Here is a 27,692-nt window from a genome sequence, read left to right as displayed (position 1 = left end):
CCTTCAGATACCCCAGTCCCAAGCCATGAAGGCTTTAAAGGTCAAAACCAACAGCTTGAATTGGGCTCGGGCTTGTATGATCCCAGTAGCTGTCTCCAGCCAGCAGTCTAGCCAAAGCATTCTGCATTAGCTGCAGTCTCTGAATGCTCTTCAAAGATAGTCCCGAGTAGAGCACATTGCCATAGTCTAGTCTAGGTGTAACTAAGGCATGTATCACTATGGCTGGATCAAACTAAGCCAGGAATAGGCGCAGCTGGCATGCCAACCGAAGCTGGGTGAAAGCCCTCCAAGCCACAGCAGCCACCAGATTTTTTTCTGGTGACCGCTATGTTGAGCAGCACCCATAAACTGCCAACCTGGCTTTTCAAGGGGCATATAAGCCCATCCAAGACAGGAGAGATATCAAGCCCCTGGTCTGCTTTTTTACTAACCCAGGGTATGGTGCCCACACATCCAAATATACTTGATATGGTGATCCACTTAAAAACAATATACATGCACAAATTAATTTTTTTTCCAAAAGCCAGGGACCCACTTTCACAGGCCACACCCCACTTTTGAGTTGGGACCCACAGATTAGGAAGTAGCACTTTACATCATACATCAGGGTTTTTTTGGTGGGAGGTATATGTGTGTGTGTGCGCGCGCCTGGAAGTCATGGTGACTTCTGGCAACCCCTGCCGGGGTTTGGACTTTTCAGAGAGGTGGCCTGATAACCTGCCTTTGCTTCCCAAGCCCTGGTATTTCTTAGAGGTCTCCCTTCCAATTACTTGCCAGGATCGGCCCTGCTTAGCTTCCAGAATCTGATGAGATTGCGTTTGCCTGAGCTATCCAGGTCAAGGCACATCATACATTAGTTTTGATGGTCTATCACAGGGGTGTCAAACATGTGGCCCGGGGGCCGGATCAGGCCCCTGGAGGGCTTCTATCAGGCCCGCAGTGGAACTGGCTGTCTTCTGCTGCTTCTTCCAGTTCTGCTGCTTCTGCGTCATCGTAGGTTTACAGCTTACAGATACACACCTGAACAGCATACTCAAGATTGCAACAGCACAGACATTTTGATGCAATAATTCAGAGCAAAAGGTGTCAGTTATCAGACACTGCTAAATAAACAAAATATTGCAAGAGTGCTAATGTTTTAAGCATGTTTTTATTTTAAGTAAAAAAAAAACCTTTGTGTTTGTGTCCTTTATAAAGTTTATATCTACACTACCTGGCATTACATTTTATGACACACATGGCCTGGCCCAACATTTATGTCAGATCCAGCCCTCATAGCAAATGAGTTCAACACCCCTGGTCTATCCTGTCATGTATAGCAGTCGTCTCTAACGTTTGTGAATTGCAACATGTACAAGAACTCCAAATTCCATTTCTATCTCTACTGTAATGTATCGACGACTGTGAAATGGTTACACTAACATAAATGGCTGCTTTCTGGAGAGTAGATTACATGGTTTCCCTGAACTACTAGTTTTCGTACTTTCTGCCTGTAGGTAACATTTGTGCATAGACCTGTGCTGTTCCCTGGTTCAAAGCACAGTTTTTGAACTAACTGCCCCATAGAGGGTTATGTCCAGGATGAATACAGATTAAGAAACGGGGGAGAAAGCTGTACCCCAAAATAATCTTGAGACCACCATGAATCGTGCACCCCCAGTTTCTTTGTGTGAATGATATGTGGTCATCCAAGCCTTATTTTGGGGTGCAGAAGGCATGCAGCTGTTCCAGTTCCCTATTCAAACCATCTACACAATATAATCCTAGCTTCTTAAAGGCACCCCTAACAAAAGGACTTGGCCACAACCAGTGTTTGGACCAGGCACTAGTGCATGTCCTTTTATAGGAGGTAGCCCTCAGATTCTGTGAATGTGCGATTCAGGGGTATTGGGGTGGGGGGTAAAGCTCCCTATTTCTGAATCTGCATTTGTCTTGGAGGCACCCTGCTTTGGAGCAGTTAGTGCAAAAATTGAGCTTTGGACCAGAAAACAAGATTGGTCCCCTTGCAGGACAGATTCCCCTGAATGTTAGGAGTATATGATATATGTGGTGGTCCATAGTTTATTTTTGGATGCAGATGTTTTTAAGTATCCTGCGTACTTGTGTTTGGATTCACAAATAAGGAACTAGGAAGTACAAATAAAGAACTTCAGTCTCCTTTAAAATTATGACCTGAAAAATCTGAACTTTTCCCTCTTTGTTATTTTGTTATCCAGACTGAGGAAGAGTTCTTATGAACTCAAAAACTCATGTGCTGTAATGTGTCATTTAGTCGGTTTTAATTCAAGGTATTATATGGATTGTGTTCTGGGTTTTTTATTTTACACTTGAGCCAACATGGCTACTAACAACTTCCCTCATCATTGCATCGCATAAACATCGTATGTCCTAGAACACTGTTACCGCTTATGTGGCCGCACATTACAGGGGAAGATCAATAGTTGAGGTTGTTTCCCCTTTGCTAATGGAGGGATTCCAGGAAGCTTCCAAGGAATTCTGTGGTTCCTGAGAACACAGAACTCAAAAAACACTGAATTAACTCATATGTGGCAGCATGTCCTCAGAGAACCAAGCAGAGATTTTTTCCAGTTCTTTTATACCATTTGTAAAATGGGAGTACCTGAGGTTAAGATTATGCCTATGTAAATGCCAAATGTTTGTTCTAACTCCAAATTACAATCCCTGCTAAGAAGCTTCTTATGTGACATATGTGAAGCCTTTTGTCTTTTTGATCAAATCGTGATTTAGTTATAGTCTTAACTATTTGGGAAGTTACGTAAACATCTTTTGAAATAATGTCAGAGGCAAATGTTATGATATCTGTAGTACAGTATTTTAATGCAGAATAAACAGCAATCCATCCAACAGTTGTGTTGGCACTGGCCTAAGGCTTTATGTGGAGTGATGGAACCTAAAGGTCTGTGAAGAGCAGATTTCTAGAAAGGCAACAGATTCATTTTCTAAATAAAAATAAAGTCAATGTCTGTCTTCTAACGTCAAATGTCGTTTTTATTTTTCTAGAATTTGGAGTTTTCCACATAGGGACGGGCTTCTTGTATAGTTTCCCCAGTTGGTGGCTGCTGATATAGTGCAGTAGCAGTGGGTCTTCCACATAAGAATGTAAAAAGGGCCCTGCTGGATCATGCTAGTGGTCCATCTAGTCATGCAGCCTGTTTCATATATCAGCCAGCCAGTTACCCTGGAGAGTCAACAAAAAGCATAGAGGTCAAGGCCTTCCCTGGATGTTGCTTCTCAGCTCTGGTGTTCAGAGGTTTCCTTCAGTCAACATGGCTAGTAACCACTGAAGGCCATTTCCTCCATGGATCTGTCTAACTCCTTTTTAATGCTGTCCGTGCTGGTGGTCACTACATCCAAGGCAGTGAATTTCACAATTTAATTACTTGTTAAATAAAGGAGCTGCGGTGGCTCAAGTGGTTAAGACGCTGAACTGCAGGCTGTGGATGGTCAGTAGTTCAGCAGTTCAAGACCCGGGTGCCGCATGACGGAGTGAGCTCCCGTCTCTAGTTCCAGCTCCTGCCAACCTAGCAGTTCGAAAGCAAGACATTGCAAGTGGATAAATAGGTACCACTTCGGTGGGAAGGTAACAGCGTTCCGTGCGCCTTGGTGTTTAGTCTTCGGACAGCGCTGGCTCTTCGGCTTTGAAACGGAGATGAGCACCGCAACCCTAGAGTCGGACTCGACTGGCTTTCGAGCAAGGGAACCTTTACCTTTACCTAAATAAAGGAGTATTTCCATTTTTCTGTCCTGAATGATCAGGAGGGTTCATCAACTTCATTGGGTGCCCTTGATTGTTACTGTTATGGGAGAGGAAGAAAAAAGATCTTTCTCTCCACTTTCTCTACCCCATGCATAACTCTATAAACCCCTATCCTGTCTCCCTTTGGTCATCTTTTTTCTCTGAACTGAAAAGTCCCAGACTCCATCACCTTTCATCATAGGAAAGGTTCTTCAACTCCTTAGTCATCTTGGTTGCCCTGGTCTGCACTTTTTCCACCTCTACAATATCCTGAATTCACATGACAGATCTCCCTGTAGCTTCCCTGCCTCAGTCTCCTGGTGGCAGCTGCCCACCACCACCTGCACCATGTGCTGCCAGGGCTTTTTCAGTTTGTTTTTGAAAATCAAACAGTCTGTTGTGGAGATATGCCTTTCCGCTTATATATCTGCAATGAAAGGTGCTAGACACTTAAAGAAAACTGGTAATTCAGAGTGCCTGATACATGCATTATTATATAGTTATGATGTTCAATTGATGATTTTTAAAAAGAGACCCCTGGTGGTAAGGGTAGGAAATGACTGCCATGGGGATAGTGGCAGGGAAAATGGCAGCCATGTGGATGAGCCTGGGGAAATCTGAACTTTCCCACCCACATGGTAGCCATCCTGGCTTCGTTGTGATCTTTCCCAGAAACTCTCAGCAAAGCTGGTTTGGGCAAAGTCAGAGAAAAGCTGGGAAGTCCTGGGAGGTGCATGAACTGTGCTTTCCAGCTGCATCAATCCCAGGATAATTAACCTGTGTGGAAATGGCATTTATTGTTTAAAATAAGCATAGCTTCATTTTACTGTATTTCCTTGATATTAGGCCTTACAGACATTATTTTCAGAATATGTATTAGGTTTAGTTCAGAATTGAGTACAGGTCTGTGGACTGTATTCTAGGAAATGGTCAATATGAGATTTCTGAATTAACCCGAGTAACTTTTTTGATCCAGTATGGACTTTACACAAAAATTGCCATGGCTGCCTTGCTTTAAGTCAGTCTGTAGGAAGGAGGGGTACACCCCAGCCTGGATCCCTCAGTGGTTTTCATTAACATTGGCCATGGGACACTTCTGAGCCACTTAATTGGGATGGGTCTTAGAGGTACTATCTTGCAACACCTTTGGTCCTTCCTGATGGGTAAATCCTGGAAGGTGATACTTGGAGACTTTTATTCAGGTCTTGGCCTGTGAGGTTCCACAGGGTTTCATATTGGTCTCCCGTACTGCTTAATAGCTGCATGAAACATCTGGGAAAGATCATTTGGAGATTTAGAGGGATTTATCATCAGTACATGGATGACACTTGGCTGTGTCTTTCCATCTAACTCCAAGAAGATGATGAATGTGCTAAATCATTGTTTTGTAATAGTGAAGGAGTGGATGAGGTTGAATGAACTGAAACTTAATCTAAATAAAACAAAAGTGCTGTGGATTACATGTAATGCTGATATGAGAATACATTTACAGCCAATGTTATGAGTCTGGATGAACTTGCTCCGAAAGAGTAGGTGCATCATCAGGGAATACTCTTCTGTCTTGTAATAAGCATGCGGCAAATGGCAAGAAGCACCCTTTATTGGCTTAGGGTAGTATGCTAGCTTCATCTGTTCTTCAAAAAACAGTCCTGATAGGGTTGCCAGGTCCGGTTTGGGAAATACCTGGAGACTTTGGGGGTGGAGCCTGGAGAGGGTGGGGAGGGGAGGGGCCTCAGCATGGCACAATGCCATAGGGTTCACCCTTCAAAGCATCCATTTTCTCCTGGGTAATATCCAGACTCAGCTGCTTTAATATGGGACTGCTTTCAAATGCCATCTGGCAATAAACCAGATGAAAATGTGGTACCCCAAATGAGGCTTGCTGGAATTAGTTCTTCAAGCCTATATTATGCAAACTATGCAGGTTTCCATTTGTTTCTGAGTCCAGATCAGAGTACTAGTTTTGGCTGTTAAATCCCTTAATGACTTGTGCCTCCACCCATATGCTCCTGCTCATGTTCTAACGTTGTCTGGGGGGAGGGGGCTCTGTGGCTCTTGTGCTGTGGGAACCTGCACTTTCATAGGTGCATTTGGGAACAGGCAGAAGGGATGCCATGGCAGGCCTTCTGCATCAGTTGAAATTATACTTATTTTGGAATGTCTTTGAGTAATGTCATCTTTGGGTTTTACCATAATGTTTGTTCTGCTTTTAAATAACACTGCTTATCTGTTGCTGTGAGCCTCATGGGAATTATTGCTTTCATGGAAAGATGTTCTAGAAATTTTACAAAGAAATAAAGCACACTACATTTATTGCCAGTTATTTGAATTTTGTTTTATTTAGTTAGTCACTTGTACTTGTAGTTTCTTTACTGACCTATAGGTTGGGTTCATGGAATCAAATCCCTAGGTGCCAGAACCATAGTTTTAGCAACAAGTATCCCATTTTAGTACATGAACCAGGCTAGTAGTGGAAGGTTGAGGGGTTTTACAAGAGGGGAATGAGTGGGGAGGCATTCTGCTGAGGAAGACAATTGGGTCCTATGACTTCATTAGTTGACTTTTTAAAGAATTCTGTGGATGGATGTGATGATGCTAAATGGCCCATTCCTTTTATAACAGCTGTGCATTAAGAGGTCTCTGTGAATGAGGAGAGCCTTGTTCTATGGCCTCAGAGCTGGGTGCCAGAGAAGATGGCAACTGCACGGAGCTGGCAACACCTCTCTATCTGCAGTATCTGGAGAAAGCTCTGCGATTGGACAACTTTCTACGGCAGACTTCCACCATCTTCAATAGGAGTATATCTAGGTATGAAAACATTGCCTTATTTTGTCTTGGGAATACCAAGGGAAGAAGTGTTTTGTTCCTAGGTTTACAGATGTAACATTTCTGAAAATTTTGAACCCATGGGGGGGGAGCGGAAATTTTGGGGAAAATTGAAATACATGCAATATTTTTCCTATCAAACCTAAATCACTTTTACTGATTTACTGACATGGAATCCATTATATAAAACGTAGCATATCAAATTGTACTATGTGGCATATCTATGGAACTTAAAATATAAATATTTTCATTTTCTGTAAGGAAGTTGGCAAGTATACACAATACTTGAAAAAGAGTGGCATTGCTACCATAGCACATCTTTAATTTTTGCTATCTGGGAGGTAGGAAAAAAAATAAAAGTTGAAGGTAGAAAATAAGTTCTTTAATAACAAAAGAAAGTGTATTATTTGGACAGGAACTCTCTAGTAGACTCACAATAGGTAGTACTGCCAGCATGGTTGGATATTAAGCTAAACTTTTTATCACTGAAAACACTGACGTTTCAATATATTGTTATTAAACACCTCATAGTATATTAATTGTTGCCAAAACTATTTACATTTAAACAAAAAAATCTTGAAAATATTTTGTGTATCTACACACTATAAGAGTTTTTTATCTTCAATATTTCCCAAATTTTCCAGATTTTCCATTGGAGATATTGAGAAAGTCCTCAGACTTTTGCATGCTGTACTTTTGGAATAAGTGAAATGCTTCACAAAACAGAATTTTCCTCACTCAAAAAAGAAGAAGAAGAAGAAAATATTTTATAAGTTTTTTTCCTCCAGTGGTACCCTAAATTGCCCAGTTTTTCTATTGGTAAAACTGCTATATATTTTGAAAATGAAAAACCTTGTAAGAGGCATTTTACTCATTCTAAAAAAGGGAAATATTTCATTGGAGTTTTTCTTCAGTGTTCCCTCAAATTTTCTAATTTTCCTGTTGGAAAAATTGTAAAAAAGAAGTGTGAGGGGGGACAAAATCAGGGCCCAATGTCCGAAAGACATTGAGAAACTTATTCTTGAATATTATTCTTGTTTTGTGTTTTTATTCAGTTTTTTCAGTTCAGTTGACCTTTATTGGCATAAAATATTTTTATTTATTTACTTCTTTTATACCCCACATTTCTCTCCAACTGTTACCTAAAGCTGCTTACATCCTTCTCCTCTCTTCCATTTTATCCTCACAGCAACCCTGTGAGGTAGGTCAGGGTTACATGATTTACCATTATAGAGGGCAACAGTTTTGAATTTCCTGTATTAGTGTTTAGTGTTAAATTGTAGTGTTCTTGAATGATATTAAAATTGACTTTGAGATCCAGATTTATTCGAGTTTAAGCTTTTTTTGACTCAGAACATATTTCTCAGCTGCATGAAGTCAATTAACTCAACACAGACAACATGGAGTGGCAGAAATGTTGCAAAGAGAAACTAGATTAAAACACAATCCAATCAAAAGGATAATTAGTCAGAGTTGGTGAAGACCACCCCTAACTGTTGCTAAGCAAAGTGGGATTAACATACAGTCTAATCTACAAAGGTAGAGGATGGAACATGATTAACAGATCCATTTAGAAAGTTACCATGAGGAATAGCTGAACTTGTGTCGAAATGGGATATGCAAGATGTAGCACCTATCCCACTGTCTTAACATCTGAACTGTGTTAGTTCGAGCCCCGCGCTGGTGTGAGCAGCCAGCCTGTTGTCCCCAGCTCATTGTCCACCCAGCAATTCGAAAGCTTCGGCGAGTAGATAAAATGGGAACCACTCCTTAGAGAGGGTGGGCACGCCAATCTCCCGTGTGGGAGGGTGTTAGCTGACGGTCGGACGTCCTGGTCGAGGTTCGGAAAGGTGAAATAACCTCTCAGCTACGAAAGAATCCCTGCAGTGGATGTTCGAGCCGGGTGGTGGCAGTGTGGCGATTGACATACGGGTTCTGAAGCCTGGTCAACAAGCAGCCGTGTGGAAAACGACGGAGCCAAGCCAGAAGACGGCGTGTGCAATTAAATGAATATCTGTTGTCTTCCCTTTCCCCTACAAACATTGTTAGTCCCTTGTCTATATTGAGTAACTGTACATCGCTTTGAGCCCACTGGGGAAAGCTATTAATAAATGGAAAGTGTTATTATTATTCTTATATTGAAGGAGACATCTGAAGCCCTTGTTTAAGACCTTGGGGTGGGAGAACAGTATTGAACTTCTTTTCCTGGCTGGATCTCCTTCACAGAACAGGGCACATTCCCCCAGGTCTGCCTTTGAGGTCACACTTGGGGAAGGGTGTGGGAAGCCAGCTCCTGAGCCACCCCTGTTACATGGCCTTTGAAGAACCATGCAGGGCCCCTGGAGGGTTAGACCAAGCTGTTGTCCTTTCATGGAGGAAGTTGTAACCCCTCATTCCCACGCCAGTTCCAGCAGCTTCTGGCAACCTTGAGCCCCCTAGCCCATCCCTTTTTCTTCAAAGTGTCTGAGCAGACTCAGGCTCTTCGGGCTTCCTCTTAACAAAGAAGTAATTGACTTTCAGTAATAATGGAATATTCAGTTCATTTAAATGTAATCTGTAATGCAGCTGCCTTTTAACCCATGAAAATAGTAAGAATGCTACAGTAGGTAGATATCCCTGATCACGACAGCCCTGATGATTCGCTTTGTACAGTACATTTGAAATGTACAAAACACATTTTACATGTTCTCAGCAAGGCATTTCTTACGCTCTTAGGCAAAAGTGCATATTCAGGATTACTTCACAGCTGTTAAATCATAACTAATATATGTAAAGTGCTAAGATCCTTCATGTGCTCCCTTGCTTTGTAAATATAAAGTACATAGGTGAGCTAAAGGAATTCTAGTGATTTTATTAAATCGACAAGACTAAAGTTAGCTCATCTCTGCAACTCAGTGTTTTGTGTACTATTGATGCTAAATGCATATTTGTTTCGACAGAGCTTTGTGCTTTTATTGTTTTCATATTTTTTAATTTATTGTAGTGATGAAAGTGAAGATGGACTGGATGACAATCCTTTGCTGCCTCAGCCTGGGGGTCCCTTGATACAAGTCAAAGAAGAGCCTGCAAGTCCATTGCTTGGGGAGTCTTCTGGAGCAGGATGTTCTGGAATATTAAACACACATTCACTCAATGGAGTGTTGCAGTCTGGTAAGTGTGCTTCACAATGAACTTTGCTTTACAGTGGATGGTAATAGTTTCCCAGACTTTCCTTTAGTTACATATATGGGCCTAGCAGCACTTTTTTCTTAGTGGATATCTTGTCAGACCTACAGTTTAAGCTGCCCATATGAGGGAGGGTGTCAGGTTTTTTAAATCAATGGATACAATTTTGTTTGTATTAGCACTATCGTGTGGGGATCTGCAAACATTTTTGATGTTAAAAAGGGGTTCTCATACTGAGAAAGGTTGGGAACCCCTAGCGTAGAGCATTTTTAAGCTGAATTGTTGTTTTCACAGTAAATTTTTACTCTTTGCTTCTTCTTTAAATAGAGCCAAAAACAGAAAAAGGGAACCTATATAATTTTTCCAAATTGAAGAAAAGTAGGAAATGGCTGAAGGTGAGTTCTTGTTTTGTATTATGAAAGCTACATGTTCTTACTTGGGCTTCTGTTGCATTATTGTCTCACATATATGCAGAAATCTGAATGCTGTCAGAAAAATATGGAAGCTGCCTACAAAACTTACAACCATATGTTCTTGGCTTAATAGACATGAGAGGGATGTGTTAGTGTTTCTAAACTTTAATCTACAATCATCTCCATCGGTGTGTAGTTCTTCTGAAATTGTAGCATTATTTGTGTGGTCAGGTACAAATAAATGATAAAGGAGTCTATGAATGACAGAGAGGAGTATTAGGAGTTTCAGAGGCTTGTCACATGGCTTTTTTCCTCTTGCAGATATTTCTACCTCTCAGGTGCACAAGCAAGCTTGTTTAGAGAAGATATTGAGTGCTTCAGTTTTTCTAATATATGTAAAATGTGTCGTTTTCTGCTGTGGCACTTGTAGACTAGCAAATGCAATCCATGAGTTCTTATTTATTAATCTGATGGTTATAACCACTGTTATATTGAACTAGAATTGATCTTGTTCTTGGCAGAGTATTCTCCTGAGTGATGACTCCAGTGATAGTGAGTCAGCAACAGATGAGGATGAAGAAGGGGAGGAGCTTTCTCTTTCCAGGGAAGAACTTCACAACATGCTGCGATTACACAAGTACAAGAAACTGCATCAAAGTAAATACAGCAAAGACAAAGAGGTAAAACATTCTAAGTCATTTTGCATACTGTTCACCCTTTATTTTGGGTGAGTAATTTTGAGTGGCTCTATCTGCTAATGTATGTAGAATTGCTACACCATCCCCTTCATTACAAAAGTGCAGGTTTTCACACTGTTCTTCCTTTCTAAGAGTAGCATGATTATTTGGCATCTCATTGTCTAGGAAAAAAGGTGTCATGGATACACTCTTCTCTGTGTTCTATTTAAGCCATCTTCTAAGTGTTGCACATGAACTGCGACAGTAGAATAAGAAACTGTGGTATTACAGTCCCTTTGTTTATTTTGTGGAATTACTTACTGTTCCTTTTGTCTCTAATTTTTCAATAAGCTTATTCAATGGTATAGGACAGGGGGCTTTATCTTCTCCATTGCGGTGTATGGAGTATGGTGGCTCCCCCCCCCCCCCCACAACACGAGAGCTAGTTGTATCCCTATAGACGTTTTCTTGGAACCAAATTTAACACAACAGATTTCTTTAACAGCATTTATTTTGGATGTGTAGATTTTTAGTGTAGCATGGTCTGTATTGCCTGAACAGATATTTGAATTTGTTAGTCCTGTTATATTCCTTATTTAGTAGGTTTCTTAATTTTATTTTACCTGTCTGCTTCAGTTGCAGCAGTACCAGTATTACAGTGCAGGTTTGCTCTCTACATACGATCCTTACTATGAGCAACAGCGTCATCTCATAGGACCCAAGAAAAAGAAGTTCAAAGATGAAAAAAAATTAAAAGGTAAGAACTGCTGTGATTTTTCTGGCCATGGGCATCTTTCCTACTATGCTCCCAATCAGGAGTAGCAAAACAACACTCAGTGATAGGTAGTGATTTCTCTTGTGTGGTTTCCAGTGGTTTTTCTTGTGTGGTAACCTCCCAGGTGTATGATATATTGTTCTACCCGTATTGTACCAGGTCGAACTGACGAGAGCATTTAAGAGATGGGGAAGTGTTTACAGCTGTTCCAAAAGTGCTTTAGAAGTGACTTAATTTTGTATAGTTGTTCCTTTGAAACTAGCATGATTTACTCCAAATAATCAAGCCCTCAGAGAATTTTTCTGCAGAGTAGTGGGGAAATGTTATACACTGGTCATTTACAAAGTGACTGTGAACAGTTTTCAAATCCAGGTTCCTTACTGTTGCGGTAGAGAGTTAAGTATGTGTTCATTTTAATGGCAACAAATGTGAGGGAAGCTGATTGTATGACTTTATGTCCTCATGCAGCCAAATTGAAAAAGGTAAAAAAAAAGAAAAGACGGGAGGAAGAACTCTCCTCTGAGGAATCTCCACGGCGTCATCACCATCAGACCAAAGTTTTTGCCAAGTTTTCTCATGATACTCCTCCACCAGGATCCAAGAAAAAACATTTATCCATTGAACAATTGAACGCTCGCAGGCGGAAAGTATGGCTCAGCATTGCTAAAAAAGAGCTGCCAAAGGTGATCCTTGACAGTAGGAAATTATGGGTTATGCTAAGAAAGTGAGTCAGCAGGCACAGGAATCTGGAATGAAGTGTAATGTGACTAGAAGTTAATATTCTGTTGAGTACTTGCATTGTGTTAGTCTTTGTGTACAGCATGTTTTCTAACATTTGTTCAAGCATATAATCCTTCCTTAAGCCTGGGAGGGGCAGTAAATGGACGTGGGGGAAAAGAGGGGAATGCAGAAAAAAATAAGTATGTCAGTTTATAGAATGTAGCACATCTAAATAGAACATCTCTTGATTCAAGATAGGTATGAGTTGATGCAGGGAAGAAGTCATTGTTTGTATGGTCAGCAGACATAGCATAGGCTCATATCCCTGAAAAAGACACATTGTTTACAGATACGCAAAGCAGTACAACATCTTTCATCTGTGGTGACTTTGGTAGATCTTTTTCAAGTATAATTTTATTAATGTATTTATCATGAACCAAATTATGAGGCTCCTAGAGCTACCAAGAACCACCATTGGGCCCCAGCCAAAAGATTCCCTTTGAATTTTACGTCATGCCATCCATACAGACCCAATGCAAGCATTATATTGAAATACACTGTGTGACTTGCTGTTGGCACAAATAAGCTAATGTATGGTATGCATAGCGCTTCCTCTCCCATTTCAGTGCTTACACATATCCTACCTTTCCTCCAAGGACCACAGAATAGTATGCATCATCAAACCCAGTTCCCATATCTTCACAGCACGAGGTTAGGCTAAGGGAAAGTGACCAGCCTGAGGCCACATTTACTCTTTCTACTCCCTAAATAAAGGAGATGCTAAATTTAAAGCCACACACCAACTGTAATTCTAAGGGGGATTAAGGCCCCTGGAATTTTGTTCCCTTAGTCCTCCTGGGTTGGTGGCCATGGAGGGCACATGATACAAAATACGCATTTAATACATAGTAACCATGATGTGACCACTTCGTGCTAGTGACATAATATAACAGCTGATGGTAAACTTACGGAGTACAGTTTTCTGTGTACCTTGCAGTTAGCTGTTGTAGTTGAACTTCCTCTCTTTTTGCGTACAGTAAAATTGCTTTTTAAGAATATAACCAACCCCAACATTCTCTTCAAATTTTGTTTTGTTTAGGCATACAAGCAAAAAGTGTCAGCCAGAAACCTGTTCCTAAGTAACAGCCGAAAGGTACTTTGTTTTCTTATAAAACTAACATTTTCATTGTGTTAAAATTGTATTAAATCTATTGTCCTGCTATTCCTAAGTGCCAATAATATTATTGCATCAACACATTTTTCTATTCCTGTAACATTTCATAATCTAATTTACTTCTGATATGTGGGGATGTGTTGCTTTCTTATGTATGGTCTGACTTTAAGGGCTTCAGATGATAATTTCATTGCGAGTAGAGAGCACTGTTGATTCTACAACAGGAAATAGATTGACTTCTAATTTCTCTCTGATTTTTTAAAAAATGGATTTGTATTTTTGTTATGGTATTTATTTCAATTGCAAATGAAGTGATTTATCATCTAAAAGAATGGAGATGCTGTGAAATTCAGCAAGTGTAAATTTTGTTGATGGCAAGTCAGCCGTTGGAACTGAGACACAAATATAGGTTTGTCCTGTGCAAGATTTGCAAGGCATCCTTTGTCTGTGAATATCTCACACCATCCTTTCTCTCTCCTTGGGTTAGCTGGCACACCAGTGTATGAGAGAGGTTCGTCGAGCAGCTATCCAAGCCCAAAAGAACTGTAAGGAAACTCTGCCACGGGCACGACGACTTACCAAGGAGATGCTTCTTTACTGGAAGAAATATGAAAAAGTGGAGAAGGAACACCGCAAAAGAGCAGAGAAGGAGGCCCTGGAGCAACGCAAGCTGGATGAGGAGATGAGAGAGGTAGAACTTAAATTACAGAGGACAATTTATCCAGATCATTAGCCCCAAAGACCCTGTCAGTGGTCAGTATTTTATGAGAATCTGGTTCACTGTAAGTTTTTTTCTTTATGATCCAATTGCCTTTTACCAAAAAGTACCATTATATCCCTCATATTATCAGTTCCCTTCAGGGAGTGCAATAAAAGTTTCAGGATACATTTGCTCTATATCTTGGCAGTACTTAAAAGTGTACCTAATGAACTGGATGTGTTTTGACTTGCACGCTATAATTTCATGTGCTCAGCTTTTAGAGTTTTAATCAGGGCTATTTGGGGGCAGGAACACACAGGAATGGAGTTCCAGCTGGCTCCTGAGTTGGCCACGCCCAGCAGGAACTCATTAGCATAATAGGCCACACCTAACAGCAGACACTCATTAGGATTGACTACATTAGGGGTGTGTGGCCTAACATGCAAAGAAGTTCCTGCTACAAAAAAAGCCCAGGGTTTTGACAACAAAGTAAACAGAATAAGAAGCAAAAGGTGGGTGTGGTTGGATGACCACACTTCTGGTAATATGTGGGGTGTGGCCTAATATGCTAATGAGCTCTGCTGTCGGGGTGTGGCCTAATATGCTAATAGATTTCTGCTGTTGGGTGTGGCCTATTATGCTAATAAGTTCCTGCTGGGCTTTTTCTGCAAAAAAAGCCCTGGTTTTAATGTTTGTTGGTCTTTTAACTTGGACTGAGAAATAAAAACTGTTTACACACCACTGGAGAATAGTTTTGGTTGATGGCTGGCAAACGAGCCAGTAGAAAGAAACCTGCCAGTTTCTCTTTGTCTGGAAACATGTAGCTGACTCTTTCTGCTTGAATTCCATTTTATCTTCTATTTTCCTACAGTGTGGCCAAAAAAAGTAATTTATAGAAATATTTATTTTGTAAAAAGCATGATACCATTTGATACATCTTCATCTCAAGGTTAGTGAAAGAGAGCATGTTGGGTCATACAGCCATTTACATGTGTTTTGGTGAAGATTCCTCTTTTGTGTTATTAGATAGCCATCTTCTTTCATTGATATGAGAATATAATTATTTGTTTTTGATATATCTGCAATTGTAAAAGCTAAAAGTGGTGTTTAACTTACCTGGGTGTCTTCTACATAATTATTCCTTGCAAATAACTTTTAGGCTAAGAGACAGCAAAGGAAACTTAACTTCCTGATTACGCAAACTGAACTGTATGCCCACTTCATGAGCCGTAAACGGGATATGGGACATGATGGAATCCAGGAGGAAATCTTAAGGAAACTTGAAGACAGTTCTATCCAGAGGCAAATTGATATTGGTGGAGGTGTTGTGGTCAACATCACACAGGAGGATTACGGTAAGGATAGAAAATGAATTCAAGCAGGAGTTATGGAAATCTTGGAAACAGTTGCTGTACTGCAGGCTTATGGAAATCTGTGGACTGTTCTGGTATTTGTGAATAACTCTTCTATAAAATCTTGAGATGAATCCATGTGGTTGTGTTTTTTTAATTTTTCATTTAATATTTTCAGATAGTAACTACTACAAGGTTCAGGCTCTGAAGAATGCAGAAGATGCTTACCGGATTCATCAGGCCCAGGTGAGTATTAGATAGAACACATAATCTTGTAGTTTGTTAGTTTTATACTGTGTCTAAATTCCTGCTAATTTGGCTGTAGTTATTTATAGCCTGCCTTTCTCCCCAGTGGGGACCCAAACTGGTTTACAGCATTCCATTTTATTCTGACAACAATCCTGTGAGGTAGATTAGACTGAGCATGTGTGACTGGCCCAGGGTCACTCAGTGAGCTTCCATGGAAGAGTTGGCATTTGGCCTTAGGATTCTGGGATACAAGTCAGCAGTGTTCCCTCTAAGCTGAGTTAGTGTGAGCTAGCTCACAGTTTTTTAGCCTCCAGCTCACACATTTTTGCCTTAGCTCAGGAAGGATGGCTCCAGAGCAAACTAATTTATGCAGTAGCCAAATTGCTCGCTCACAACTTCAATGCCAGTCACTCACAAAGTAGAATTTATGCTCACAAGACTCCACAGCTTAGATGGAGCATTGCTAGTCAGATGCGCTAACCATTACATCGCATGGCTATAGTTACACTATAACAGATCCATAGGGAAGGAGGCTAGTTGATCATTTAAGAAGTAGAAATCATATTCAAATTAATTTCTTTTTAAATTGGGATCTTACAACCTGATCCTCTGTGTATTTCATTTGAAAGCTTTCCTAATGGTTCTCTTCCCCAAGTAACAGTGTTTAGGATTACAGTCATAATCATTTTTTCCTTCTCCTTGGTTAGACCAGGTCATTTGATGAAGATGCTAAAGAGAGCCGGGCAGCAGCTCTTCGGGCTGCCAACAAATCTGGCACCGGGTTTGGAGAAAGCTACAGCCTTGCAAATCCATCTATCCGGGCTGGAGAGGACATTCCACAGCCTACCATTTTTAATGGTAAATTGAAAGGTTACCAGCTTAAAGGCATGAACTGGCTGGCCAACCTTTATGAGCAGGTATGGACATTTCTTGAAGCTTGTTGAACATAAGAAGCTGCAAGTCAGAGCACTGATATGGTAAACTCAGCATTGTCTACAGCTATCCAGGATCTGGGGGATAGAAAGATCTTCGATAACACCTAGCTTGTGAAATGACCGGACATGGTACAGACTGAGCTTGTTGAGGCCTTTTGGGTGCAGAATGTGAGCTCTCTGACTGAGCCTCCCCCCCCCCCCCCCCGGTGCTTAGGGACAGGTTCCTTCTTGGTATGGCTCTGGAGGAGTGAAGTACACTAGGTGAATAGGTTATAATCAGAAAATTCTTTATAGGAATAAATGCAACCATTTTTTCATGGTGTACATGCATGGCTGTCTTTCAAGGTGTAGTGGCAGCAGTATGAAACACAAATTGCTGTTTTAGAGAACATGGTCGGCTTCAACCATTCCACTGATTTTCTAGCTACCTCTTGTTTGTGTTTTATGTCTTACCAAACTAAATTGTAAGCTGGCTGTCACTGACAGATGTGTTTTCAGAACACTAAGCCTATAAACGTACAGACATGTGCTATGGGAAATTCCTCTTATGGCTAGAATTGTTATGAGTTGAAATGGTTGTAAATTAATGTTACCCTTTGTGCCAACAACAAAAGTACAGCTGTAGACATATATGTGGAAATATTTAGTTATTACTTTTTTGCAGGGCATCAATGGAATCCTGGCTGATGAAATGGGCCTGGGCAAAACAGTGCAGAGTATTGCCTTGCTGGCACATCTTGCTGAGGTAGGTGGATCCTTTGCCACTAATTAAGCAAATACTGAGGGTTTGCTCGGCCTTAGTCAGTCTGAATGTTTCTAAAGTCACTCTGTGTTCTTAAATCTTTTCCTGGACTTACACAACTCCACATTTTCTAAGCTCCCTAGTACCATTCCCTGATCTCCATACTTACTTCTCCCTTACTCAATCATGTCCTTTGTTTGCCATCGCTCATAGCAACTGCATACTCTTGTTCCTCACAAAAAAGCTAAGCCCATTTATTTTCATTCCATTAGAGCTTATTTTGTGAAGAGATATATAAATGTGAAAGAGATGTTGTTAAACATTTTAAATACCTGCTGAATCTAGCTAGTTCGATGCTTTGTTACAATCAGTGCCTTTTATTCATAGCACTATTGATTCATTTTAGTGTTGAACGAAAATTTGGTTTCTCACTGATTAAAACTGTCTCTCTTCCAGAGAGAAAACATCTGGGGACCATTTTTAATTATTTCACCAGCTTCCACACTGAACAATTGGCATCAGGAGTTTGCCAGATTTGTTCCTCGATTTAAGGTAACAAGTCTACTCAAGGGATAATTCCAGAAAATTAATTTCCTTACTTGGTTCAATTTGTTGTGATAAACAATTTTCCCTGCTTGAAAACTGAAAGAATGTGGGATACAGACTGTATAGCATTGTTCCTGGCCTTTTCATTCCAGCAATATTTGCTATGTCCTGTAATGGTTATCTAGTTGCCTATCTCTAAATAGGCAGTGATTAAGTTCTGGGAACGACAGTTCCTTCCCCAGCACATTTTTCTCTGTATTTAAGGATGTGGGTCTCTTCTTCATACTTTACACATTTAGCTTAGAAAACCCAGGTCCAGCCTGTTTGCCACATGAAGTGTGAAACAGCTTTTTTGCAAATCAAAAGATAGTGAAATTCTACACTCAGTTCAGTTTGTGCAGATTCTGCATCTACCAGCAGATGGCAGTATATCATGAACTATGTTAAATTGTAATTTTTTCTGCTGTGGGATGAAATACTATGCTTCACTCTTCTGTAATCAGAGTAGGGATGGGCACAAACTGAACTACAAGCCAAAGTCCATCACAAACTAAGCCTGGTTTGTGGTTCGCGAACCTCAGTTTGTGCCCATCCCGCCCTGATGAGCCCCACAAATCTCCGGGGGGGGGGGGTTTGCGTAAGCAGACAAGCTGGCATTGGTGGTGCTGCTAGGAGAAGGCATTTAAAGAGACCGCAGTCTAATTTAAATGCCACCGTTTCACTCAGAAGTAACCTGAGAAGGGATTTAAATGCCTTCTCAGTTCACTCACTGAGTCGTGCTACTGCCACAGAGTGACTGGGAAGACATTTAAATCCCTTGTTAGTTCACTTGTGAGTTGTGTCACCACAGCAGCATGACTCCGCAAGTCAACCGAGAAGGGATTTAAACCTGGCCCCTGGATCTGCTTGTCAGGGGGAGGTCTCTCCCTGCCACACGCAGACCTGATCTGGAGGTCTGCAAAGAGGAGTCAGCCCAGGATAATAGGGTGGTGAGAGCTGACAGCTCTGAGCTGCCTCAGCTGGTGGGTTCCTCAAGCCAGGTCTGCGTGTGGCGGGGAAGAGACCTCCCTCCTGCACACAGAACCTGTGTAGCTCTCAGCTCTTGCTGCCCCATGTGATCCTGGGCTGGCTGCAGCTCGGTTTAAAAAAAGAGGAGCCAGCCCCTGCCCAGGCGGCACGGAGCTGTTAGCTAAGCTCCCACAAAGGAGCCGATCCTGTGGGCTCGGCTGGGGCTCTCTTAGGCCTTTAAACTGGACTGCCCAAAAGAGCCTGCAAAGCAGCTGTTCCTGCGGGAAGAACTCTTCCCCACAGGCTCAGTTGGGGCTCGGCTGGGCAGCCTGCCAGCAGAAAGGAGGGAGGGAAGATTTCGTATCTTCCCCGTTTCCATTCTGCTGATCTCCGGGAGCCGCGGCCAGCAGAAAGGAGGGAGGGAAGATCCCAGATCTCTCCCCCCCCCTTCCATTCTGCCGGCCTCAGTCTTTTTCATAAATTTAAATTAATCTATCCTTTAGGACACTACAATTCTAATCTTTGTTGCTTGATGTTTATTGTCTGTAGTTTTATCGAACTCTTGCTCTATAAACAAACTCCTGTGTCCTGTGCTTTTATAAATATTTTTGCATTTTTCTTACAAGTTAGGACTAATATTTTAATTCCTTTGTCAGTTATAATTATTTCTGGACCTTTTGTTAAAAATGGGGAAATATGAAATCTCTTAATTCTTCTAATGTTAGGAAGTATTTATTTGGGATTATTTTTGTATGTTTTCTAGGTGCTACCTTACTGGGGAAATCCTCATGAACGAAAAGTAATCAGGAAATTCTGGAGTCAGGTACTATCACTTACATTTTTGTGCTGTTATTTTTTTAACGGCTAGTTGTCATCTCTTTTATGCTAAAAACTGAGAACATATATTTTTTTTAAAAGACAGATGAGGAATATGCAGTCCTTTTATCCTTCTCTGTCTGTTCTTAATATTTATTCCTTCTGTAGCATCCACTTCTGCATTTCTTCTTGCCAGACCTTATCAGTTTGGCATCTCCCAGGTCCTCTTATGCCCCAGTTCTTGCCAGTCCCTGTTGTTTTCCCTAGTGCAATTTGCCTGCTTCTCCCAGTCCTCAGAAGTTCTTCCTGATCTTAGCATTACATATCCCATGAACCTCTGGGGAATTTCTTCCAGCATTTGAGCACTTCTTGATGGAGGAGACTGCAGCAACTCTGGCATTGACTCTTGAAAGTGATACCCCATGGCAGTCTTCATAGAACTCTGACATATTTGGGAGATTTTTTCCTGACTGGTAGGATCACATCTTGTAGCATAATCAGTGTGACACTGGGCTCCATCCCCAGTCAGGAAGATAAAAGTATATTAATGGGTGAGTCTGCTGTGGCAGAAAGCATTTAGTCCCCTTTCCCTTAAAGCTGGAACGAAGGCGGTATCATTTGTCTTCTATACTTTTTTCCCATTTATGCATAAAAACATGAACCTGTAAAAATGGGAGGTAAGAATCTGAAACAACATAGGCAGATGTCTCCATAAGAGAAAGTTGCTACTCACAAATCGCATATTAAAATAGCATATTAAAAATGCGCTTTTACTGTAATTTGGGAGATGTGAGAATTCCTGAGCATAGATATATGATATTCATACCAGTGATGAGTAAATTTCTGCTTATTTAATTCAAATATCAACTTGTTTCTTGGTTACAGAAGACTTTGTATACTCAGGATGCTCCTTTCCATGTGGTGATCACCAGTTATCAGCTTGTAGTCCAAGATGTAAAGTATTTTCAGCGGGTTAAGTGGCAATATATGGTGCTGGATGAAGCACAGGCGCTCAAGAGTAGCTCCAGGTAACTTTGTTCAGAACAAAAAAGAAAGAAAAGATTATTTTGGCTGGTAATAGGAAGGACACTAGGGTGGGTTAGACATACAGTATGTTAATGTAGAAGAAAGGAATACTTTTCCACCAACCTTGCTGAATGCTTTTGACTTCTGAGTGAGATTTGTTGAGGTGAATTATGATACTCTAGAATTTTCCTTCCATCTCTTCTCAAGACCCCATGACTTCTAGTTTGGATGAATATACTGTTGTGATGTCTTAAGATGGGTATAAGGTGCTCATATTTTACTCCCAAAGGAATAAATGATCAGTTTGTGACTGGAAAACTTCATTTTTACTCTCTGGATGAGTGCAGCTGCTCCTCATGACTGTCTCAACGAGTTTTTTGAAAGTTGCAAGTACCTTTTTAAAAAAAGTAGAGGTGGGGAATAAGTTTTACATGAACAGGAGCTTCCATTTCAGGTATCTGGTAGTATCTACCATATATATTTTGTGGCTCTACCACAATGATATTTGGGTGCCTTACACTTTGATTTTATCACATTTTTTATGCTACATTATATATCTAGAGCTGCTGTAAGAAAGAGATGGAGTGGGGGAAAATACTGTAGAAAAACATATGTAATCTTTGCCTTTTTGAGAAGAGATTTTGTTAACACACTTTTTACAAGTATCAGCAGAATTGATTTCATCTGTTGCCATTTTTTGTTATTGCTCATTTTTAAGAGTTAAAACACATTTGTCTTTCAGTGTCCGTTGGAAAATTTTACTTCAGTTCCAGTGCCGAAATCGATTGTTGCTGACTGGGACACCTATCCAAAACACCATGGCTGAGGTATGGGTTTTTCCCATTTTCCTTTTACCCCACCATTGTCTTTACACTATTCTGTACTAGTTTATGAACAAGGTTGAGATAAATAACCCTTCTGGTCAGGATCCAAAGAACTAGTGTGGAGAACCGTGCATACTGTTAAAGCTTCATTTGTTGTTTGGAACTGTTCCAGTATTAGACATGAGCCTTTTTCAGTTTAAAAGGTAGCTTGTCTTATTGGCAGAGGAACACCTGCATCAGAAATAACAAGCAAATCTCTGGCTAGGCAATGAGTGCTTCTTATGTGTTCCTGACTACACTGTGTAACTTCGTGTGCCACAATGAGTAATAGCCTGAGATCCAAGGAAGGTGGCAAAGATAGCAAAGCATTCACTTCCTGTAACTGGAGGGTTATTATTCTGGGTTTTGCTACTGTATGTGAATGGCCATGGGGTCGTTTCCCAACATGGACACCTGCTAGTCACCCGCATGCGGGACTGCTTGTGGCACTACTCACCCCCTTGCCCCCCCAAAAGTTTTCTCATCTGTGAGTGTTAATTTAAAGTCATCTACGGAATGTCACATTCCCGTACAGCTTCCTGTTTGAGCCCACTGTCGTCCCAGAGCTCTAACTAAGTGGTTGGGTTTTGAACTAAGACGGGCAAGGCCTTCCCCATCCTATTTATAATCAGCCTGTGTGGAGTGGCATCTCTGTAGCTTTTGGCATAACTGTTAAAAGGGTTTTTTTTTAGCCATGTGAATGGGGGGGGTTTTTTGGTTAAAAGCCATGTGTATGGCTGTGTATGCCTTTTTTAAGAACAAGGAACTTTATTTTTAGTCCATGTGGTATATTCAGCAAAAGGCATTTCTTTAAGGATAGCTGCTTCAAACACTTTCCTTTTGTTCTTGCAGCTCTGGGCTTTGCTTCATTTCATTATGCCAACATTGTTTGATTCCCATGAGGAGTTCAACGAGTGGTTTTCTAAAGATATTGAAAGCCATGCAGAGAATAAATCTGCCATTGATGAGAGTAAGTACTGTATGGGAATCTATGTACTTTAGGTAAAAATTGCAGTTTGTGCACAGATGATCACAGTGACCACAATAAATAATTGCTCAGATGTTTCATAACTCTAGAATCTGTGGCACTTTGGATTAATTTTATACAAGCTGGGTAGTCAGGTTGTTAGAAGGGTATGCAGCAGAGCTGTAGTAATAGTTGTTTTACACAAGGAGGGATGTCACAAAATTATTTACATGTATTGACTCCCCTGTATCCAAGCACAGTGCAGTGGGAAGTGCAGCAGCTTCACTAGTGCAGTAACAATATTGTGGTAATGTGTTTACGGAATTTTTAGTTACAGAAGTGCAGAGCAGTGACAGACAACAGCAGGGATGGAGGGTGGAGAAAGCTGAAGATAAGAAATGTATTTGAAGCTTAGCTGATACCAGTTTGTGACAGAATAACAGTATCTAATACAACAAAATATGAGGAATAACCAAGTGTGAACATGAATTTAGAAAGGATTGTGTAGCCATTTGTGGCTTACCTTAAGAAATGCTAGTGGAAACAGAAGAAACATCCCTAGTTGCGCAAACCACATTATGGAGGTTATTAATATTTATTATTTATTTATTATTTTTCATATTTGTATCCCGCCCTCCCCAATGGGCTCAGGGCGGCTAACAAGGGCAAGGTCATTAGCCATGCCATAGGTAAAAACATATAAAACATAGTAAAACATCCAACACTAAAACCACAGTACTCAATCCATTACTAATATCCTAAATCCAAGATGGTAACACCGCAGTTCCAGATGGTACTCCCATAATATACGTGTCCAATGGCGACGGCTTGTCAGATCTTCAATAGTTTCCAGGTTCTTCCTCGGGCCTCGTCGATGCATCCTTTAAGATACCTTGACGGTGGTGGTATAATGGGGCGGCGGCTCCTACTCAAAGGCCTGGTGGAAGAGCTCCATCTTACAGGCCCTGCGGAACTGCACAATGAGTTCTTTAGAGTCCTTGATAGAAAGCTTGGTCTTAAGAACAGGGGCTCGGACGGGGGGGAATTACATTTTGAGACAGTTTGGGAACATTAATTAGCATAATGTCAACGCACCGCTGCATTTTTTTGTGATCTCAAAGCATGAAAATTTTGAAATAGTATTGCCATCAATCTTGATGAAGGAACTGTTTGAAAAATGTCTGGAGTCGAACACCCATTATAATTTTAGGTTTATATGTGCTTATGCAGTAGTATGCATACGAGTAGATGTACATGCCTGGTATATTAATTTTTGTCATGCTAAATATTGTTAGCTGGGCTTCATTTGCTCTTGTTTTTATTTTCAACTTTCTTGCCCATATTTTTGCTGTCACCGCTCTATGGTCCTACAACAAAGCATTTGGTAAATAGCTTCCCACAAAATTACTGTAGAATTGTAGTACTGAACTGCTGAAATACAAAGTGACTTGGGCGCTGTCCATTTCTGGAACATGACTTGTAGATCATAAGCAAATCAGTTTTGAACTTGGAAGCTGAGGTATATTTGGTTATAGAATCAGGCTTCCATTCTTGTCAGTCATTCCACATTATAAAGGTTGAGCTCTCATGGAATACTAGATGGTGTTGCATGACCACATCCTAGGTTCATTTTTTAAATTTATTCATCTATGCCCCACCTTTCTCCCAATGTTCTTTACATCTTCTCCACTCCTCTTTTATTCTTACAATAGCCCTATGAGGTAGGTTAAGCTAAGAGAGAGTGGCTGGTACGAGGTCATCCAGCAAACTTCCATGGCATAGTGGACATTTGAACCCGGGTCTCCCAGATGCTAGACCAGCACTTTAACCACTACACCCGACTGGCCCTCAAGTACTTCCTGTCATGTGCTTCATTTCAGTTAGTTAATTTCCATTTAGTGAAAACCACACTTGGCTATTATATCTGAACTGGAATACTGTTTGTTAAGCTTGCCCTTCAAATCAGGATTGCAGTTTGGCTTCAGAAAATAGTTTGCTATTCTGATTTTGAACAGCAAGTAATAGTTTGCCAGTTATAATGGCAAAGCATGGTTTGCTGTAAACAAGAAATAAGGGAAGAATGGTATTTGAGCCCAAGGTTCAGTCCTGTAACATCAAACTATGGTTTGAAGTTATCTGAACTAATCTGAAATATCCATTAGTTATGAGCGTAAACCATCTTGAGTAGACTTCAGTGGAATTTTAAGTAGAGCTGCTTTTTATTACACTATAAATAACTGGGAGCAGGAAGCGTAGAACATTTTTAGGACATCCATTTAGAAATCACATTCTCTTTGTTCTCAAATTTCAGATCAGCTATCCCGTTTGCACATGATCCTGAAGCCTTTCATGTTGAGGAGAATCAAGAAAGATGTGGAGAACGAGCTATCAGACAAGGTGCAAACAATATTAGTAGCAAATTCAAATTATTTGGCTGCATTCCCTTCATTGTGTTTTCCAGAGTTTTATTATTAAATCAAAATTCTAAACCCTCATCTTTTCAGCAGCCATTTAACTTCCATGAATACCATCTAATGGTCTCTATTGCTACTCTCAAAATTCCGAAAAGCATTCTTGTATCCCCTGTGGATCAAAAAATCTGCATAATGGGACCAACCAGAGCTAGTAATTTCTATAAACCTGGAGGAGTCCAGGTTTGCTGATACATTTGACTGGGGGGGGGGAGAGGTGTTTTTTTTTTTTTAAAATAACAAGATAGTAAGAGCTATATCTGTATGTTCATATCCCACAAGAAAAAATGAAGTCTGTAGCAAGCTAAAATTGAGCTCAATGTGATATTCTGGTCATGACTTCAACTAGAAGAAGGGGGAGAGGGTGGGAAAGGAGTGACAGCAGGGGCTGCAGAGAGGAACAGCAGATGGCATGAAGGGGAGGAGGGAGTGGAGACAGAGTCAGCAGAATGGGTGGGAAGGGGGAGCAAAAGCAGAAGCAAAGGCAGCAAGATGTAAAAATGAGCCAGCAAGTGTTGCCACTGGAAGGGAATGGGATCCCCCCCCCCCACAAGTTTCCTACAGGTCTACTTCTTGTATATTCCTATACGGAATTTACCATAAAACCTTTAAAACTGAACTACTTCCTTTGAAAAACAGTAATTGCATAGATGTAACAACATCAGCTTCCCTACTTGCACACCCTGAGTTTCGACTGTTTTTATTAACTGGCAATGGTTGGCATTTCAGTACAGCAATAATATAGTGCAAAATCAAACTTAAAATATAAAGGAAACAAAAATAATTATACCAAAAGCATTCTCCGGTGGTCCAGGAGTGGGGCAGCCCTTGACTCCTTACCCCTGGGAAAGCACCTCCCCCTTCCGTAGGCAGGGCCAGCAAACTTTGATCCCAGAGGGGAGGGGCTTATTCTCTGATCCCCAGTCTTACCGGCCCTGCCTTCTGAGCAGGACGTGCTGGCTGTGCTCTGAAGAGCACGAAGAAGAAGCGGAGACCTAAAGGGCAATGGTAGAAGGTACTTACCTTCCAGCCCTAAAACATATTCGAGAGCTGCAGGCCTCGAATTACAATGGATCCTGCGGCAGCAGTCCTGGGAGGCCCTCAGGTGGTCGCGGTGCCGAGAGGAATGCCTCGGACCCCGCTGGGAAGGCGGCGGTAAACTGCTCTCCCCCCCACCAATCCAGCTGTGGCGGCGTGCAGCGGTTTTGGGGACAGACGCTCAGTGAAGAGCCTGGGGAGAGCAGAGGCAAGAGAGGCGGCCAACGGTGGTGCAGAATCTCTGTTGCTGTCCCTTTCGGCATTGGAATGGAGCCCCCTCCTTGTTCCAGATTGTGGCGAGGAGGGACGGTTCTCCTGCACAGTCTACCTGGTTGGCTGAACCATGGTAGGACTGTATCCATTGAGAACTGGCAAGGTGTGGAGAGGGAGAGAGAAAGAGGACTACCCCCCCTCCTCCAGTTTTCTTTTCCCCACCCTTTACTCCTTTCCTCTGGATCTGGATGGGAGGTTCTTTAAAAGGACGAATTGCTTCTGGTCCATGGGTCAGGTCTCTAGCAGGAACATTTTACAGTCCTTATTGCTGGGCCTTCGTGAAAGGGAGCAACAATAGACAGCCTACTTCTTCCCCACCTGATTCTTCTGATGTGGGTGGGGCAAGGCTCCATTTTGGGGCTCTGTTAGGAGAGTGATGGTGGCTACTTTCACTTTCAGGTTCCCCTAAAATGGCTGAGAAGGCGGGAACATCTAGCTCCCAAGGCACAGAGAGTCTTAACCCTTCACAGACTACCAATATAGCCTCCCAAAAGACTGAGCCCTCAGGAGAGGAAGCCCAGTCAAATTTCTCTCTTGGCTTAGAGAGGAAATGAGAAAGAATTCACTGGTTAAAGAAGCTCCAGAATTTAGTTGCTCTTTGTCTATGTTATGTATTGGGATTGAATCATCCCAAATTGAATCATCCCAGAGACTGCCTGAGCTTGGGGCACAAGAACAATAGCCTGCCAGGATTCTGAAAATAACCAATCTAGTAGTAATGTTATGTAAATAGCCTATTACTGGGAGTGGGGTACGTTTGGGTGTGGCAATTGCATGCTATTTAACAGAGCTGAGGCTCTGGAGTCTTGGTCCAGCTGTTTCTGAAATCATAAGATGAACTATTAGAGCGGGAGAAAGAAAAGGGTGCCTGTCATTCAATCTAGACTCTTCCTCCTAATCTCTATAATAGAATATGGGCTAAAGTCATGAGGGCACTAGAGCTTACATACACTCCAAAGATACAGGAAGACAAGGAGGATCCTGGGTTCTTTCCTGTAGGCTCTGACAAAGCCATTCCCAAGTGTGCCGCTTCCTGTGGCATTATATAATATCATTATGGCAGAATGGGAACACCCAGCCAATCCAAAGTCTGGGAAACCCAGTGTTTAATAAACTCTGCTCTCTTATTCCAGGAGCCACAAAGAAGTTCAAACTTTCTATGGTGGATGATTCAATTAACTTATCAGCATCTACTTCTC

At 41.3% G+C, this 27,692-nt stretch overlaps 1 protein-coding gene across 1 annotated transcript in view; it reads left to right on the top strand.

Annotated features, from left to right (window-relative positions):
- Positions 1–27,692, top strand: part of INO80 (INO80 complex subunit) — a 106,893-nt gene that overhangs the window by 12,671 nt on the left and 66,530 nt on the right. The window contains exons 2-19 of the mRNA XM_015429521.1: positions 6,380–6,565; positions 9,567–9,733; positions 10,076–10,143; positions 10,683–10,841; positions 11,475–11,595; positions 12,082–12,296; positions 13,433–13,486; positions 13,995–14,198; positions 15,367–15,562; positions 15,738–15,805; positions 16,516–16,725; positions 17,408–17,488; positions 17,942–18,037; positions 19,803–19,862; positions 20,741–20,883; positions 21,624–21,708; positions 22,597–22,714; positions 25,023–25,108. Of these exons, the coding sequence (XP_015285007.1) occupies positions 6,423–6,565; positions 9,567–9,733; positions 10,076–10,143; positions 10,683–10,841; positions 11,475–11,595; positions 12,082–12,296; positions 13,433–13,486; positions 13,995–14,198; positions 15,367–15,562; positions 15,738–15,805; positions 16,516–16,725; positions 17,408–17,488; positions 17,942–18,037; positions 19,803–19,862; positions 20,741–20,883; positions 21,624–21,708; positions 22,597–22,714; positions 25,023–25,108 (2,274 nt within the window). The 5' untranslated portion in view covers positions 6,380–6,422. The remainder of the gene's footprint in view (positions 1–6,379; positions 6,566–9,566; positions 9,734–10,075; positions 10,144–10,682; positions 10,842–11,474; positions 11,596–12,081; positions 12,297–13,432; positions 13,487–13,994; positions 14,199–15,366; positions 15,563–15,737; positions 15,806–16,515; positions 16,726–17,407; positions 17,489–17,941; positions 18,038–19,802; positions 19,863–20,740; positions 20,884–21,623; positions 21,709–22,596; positions 22,715–25,022; positions 25,109–27,692) is intronic.

Source organism: Gekko japonicus, unplaced genomic scaffold (genome assembly GCF_001447785.1).
Source record: "Gekko japonicus isolate JY-2015 unplaced genomic scaffold, Gekko_japonicus_V1.1 scaffold251, whole genome shotgun sequence".
Classification (NCBI taxonomy): Eukaryota; Metazoa; Chordata; class Lepidosauria; order Squamata; family Gekkonidae; genus Gekko; species Gekko japonicus.
The sequence above is the reverse complement of the archived record's forward strand: the minus strand, read 5'-3'. Positions and strand labels throughout refer to the sequence as shown.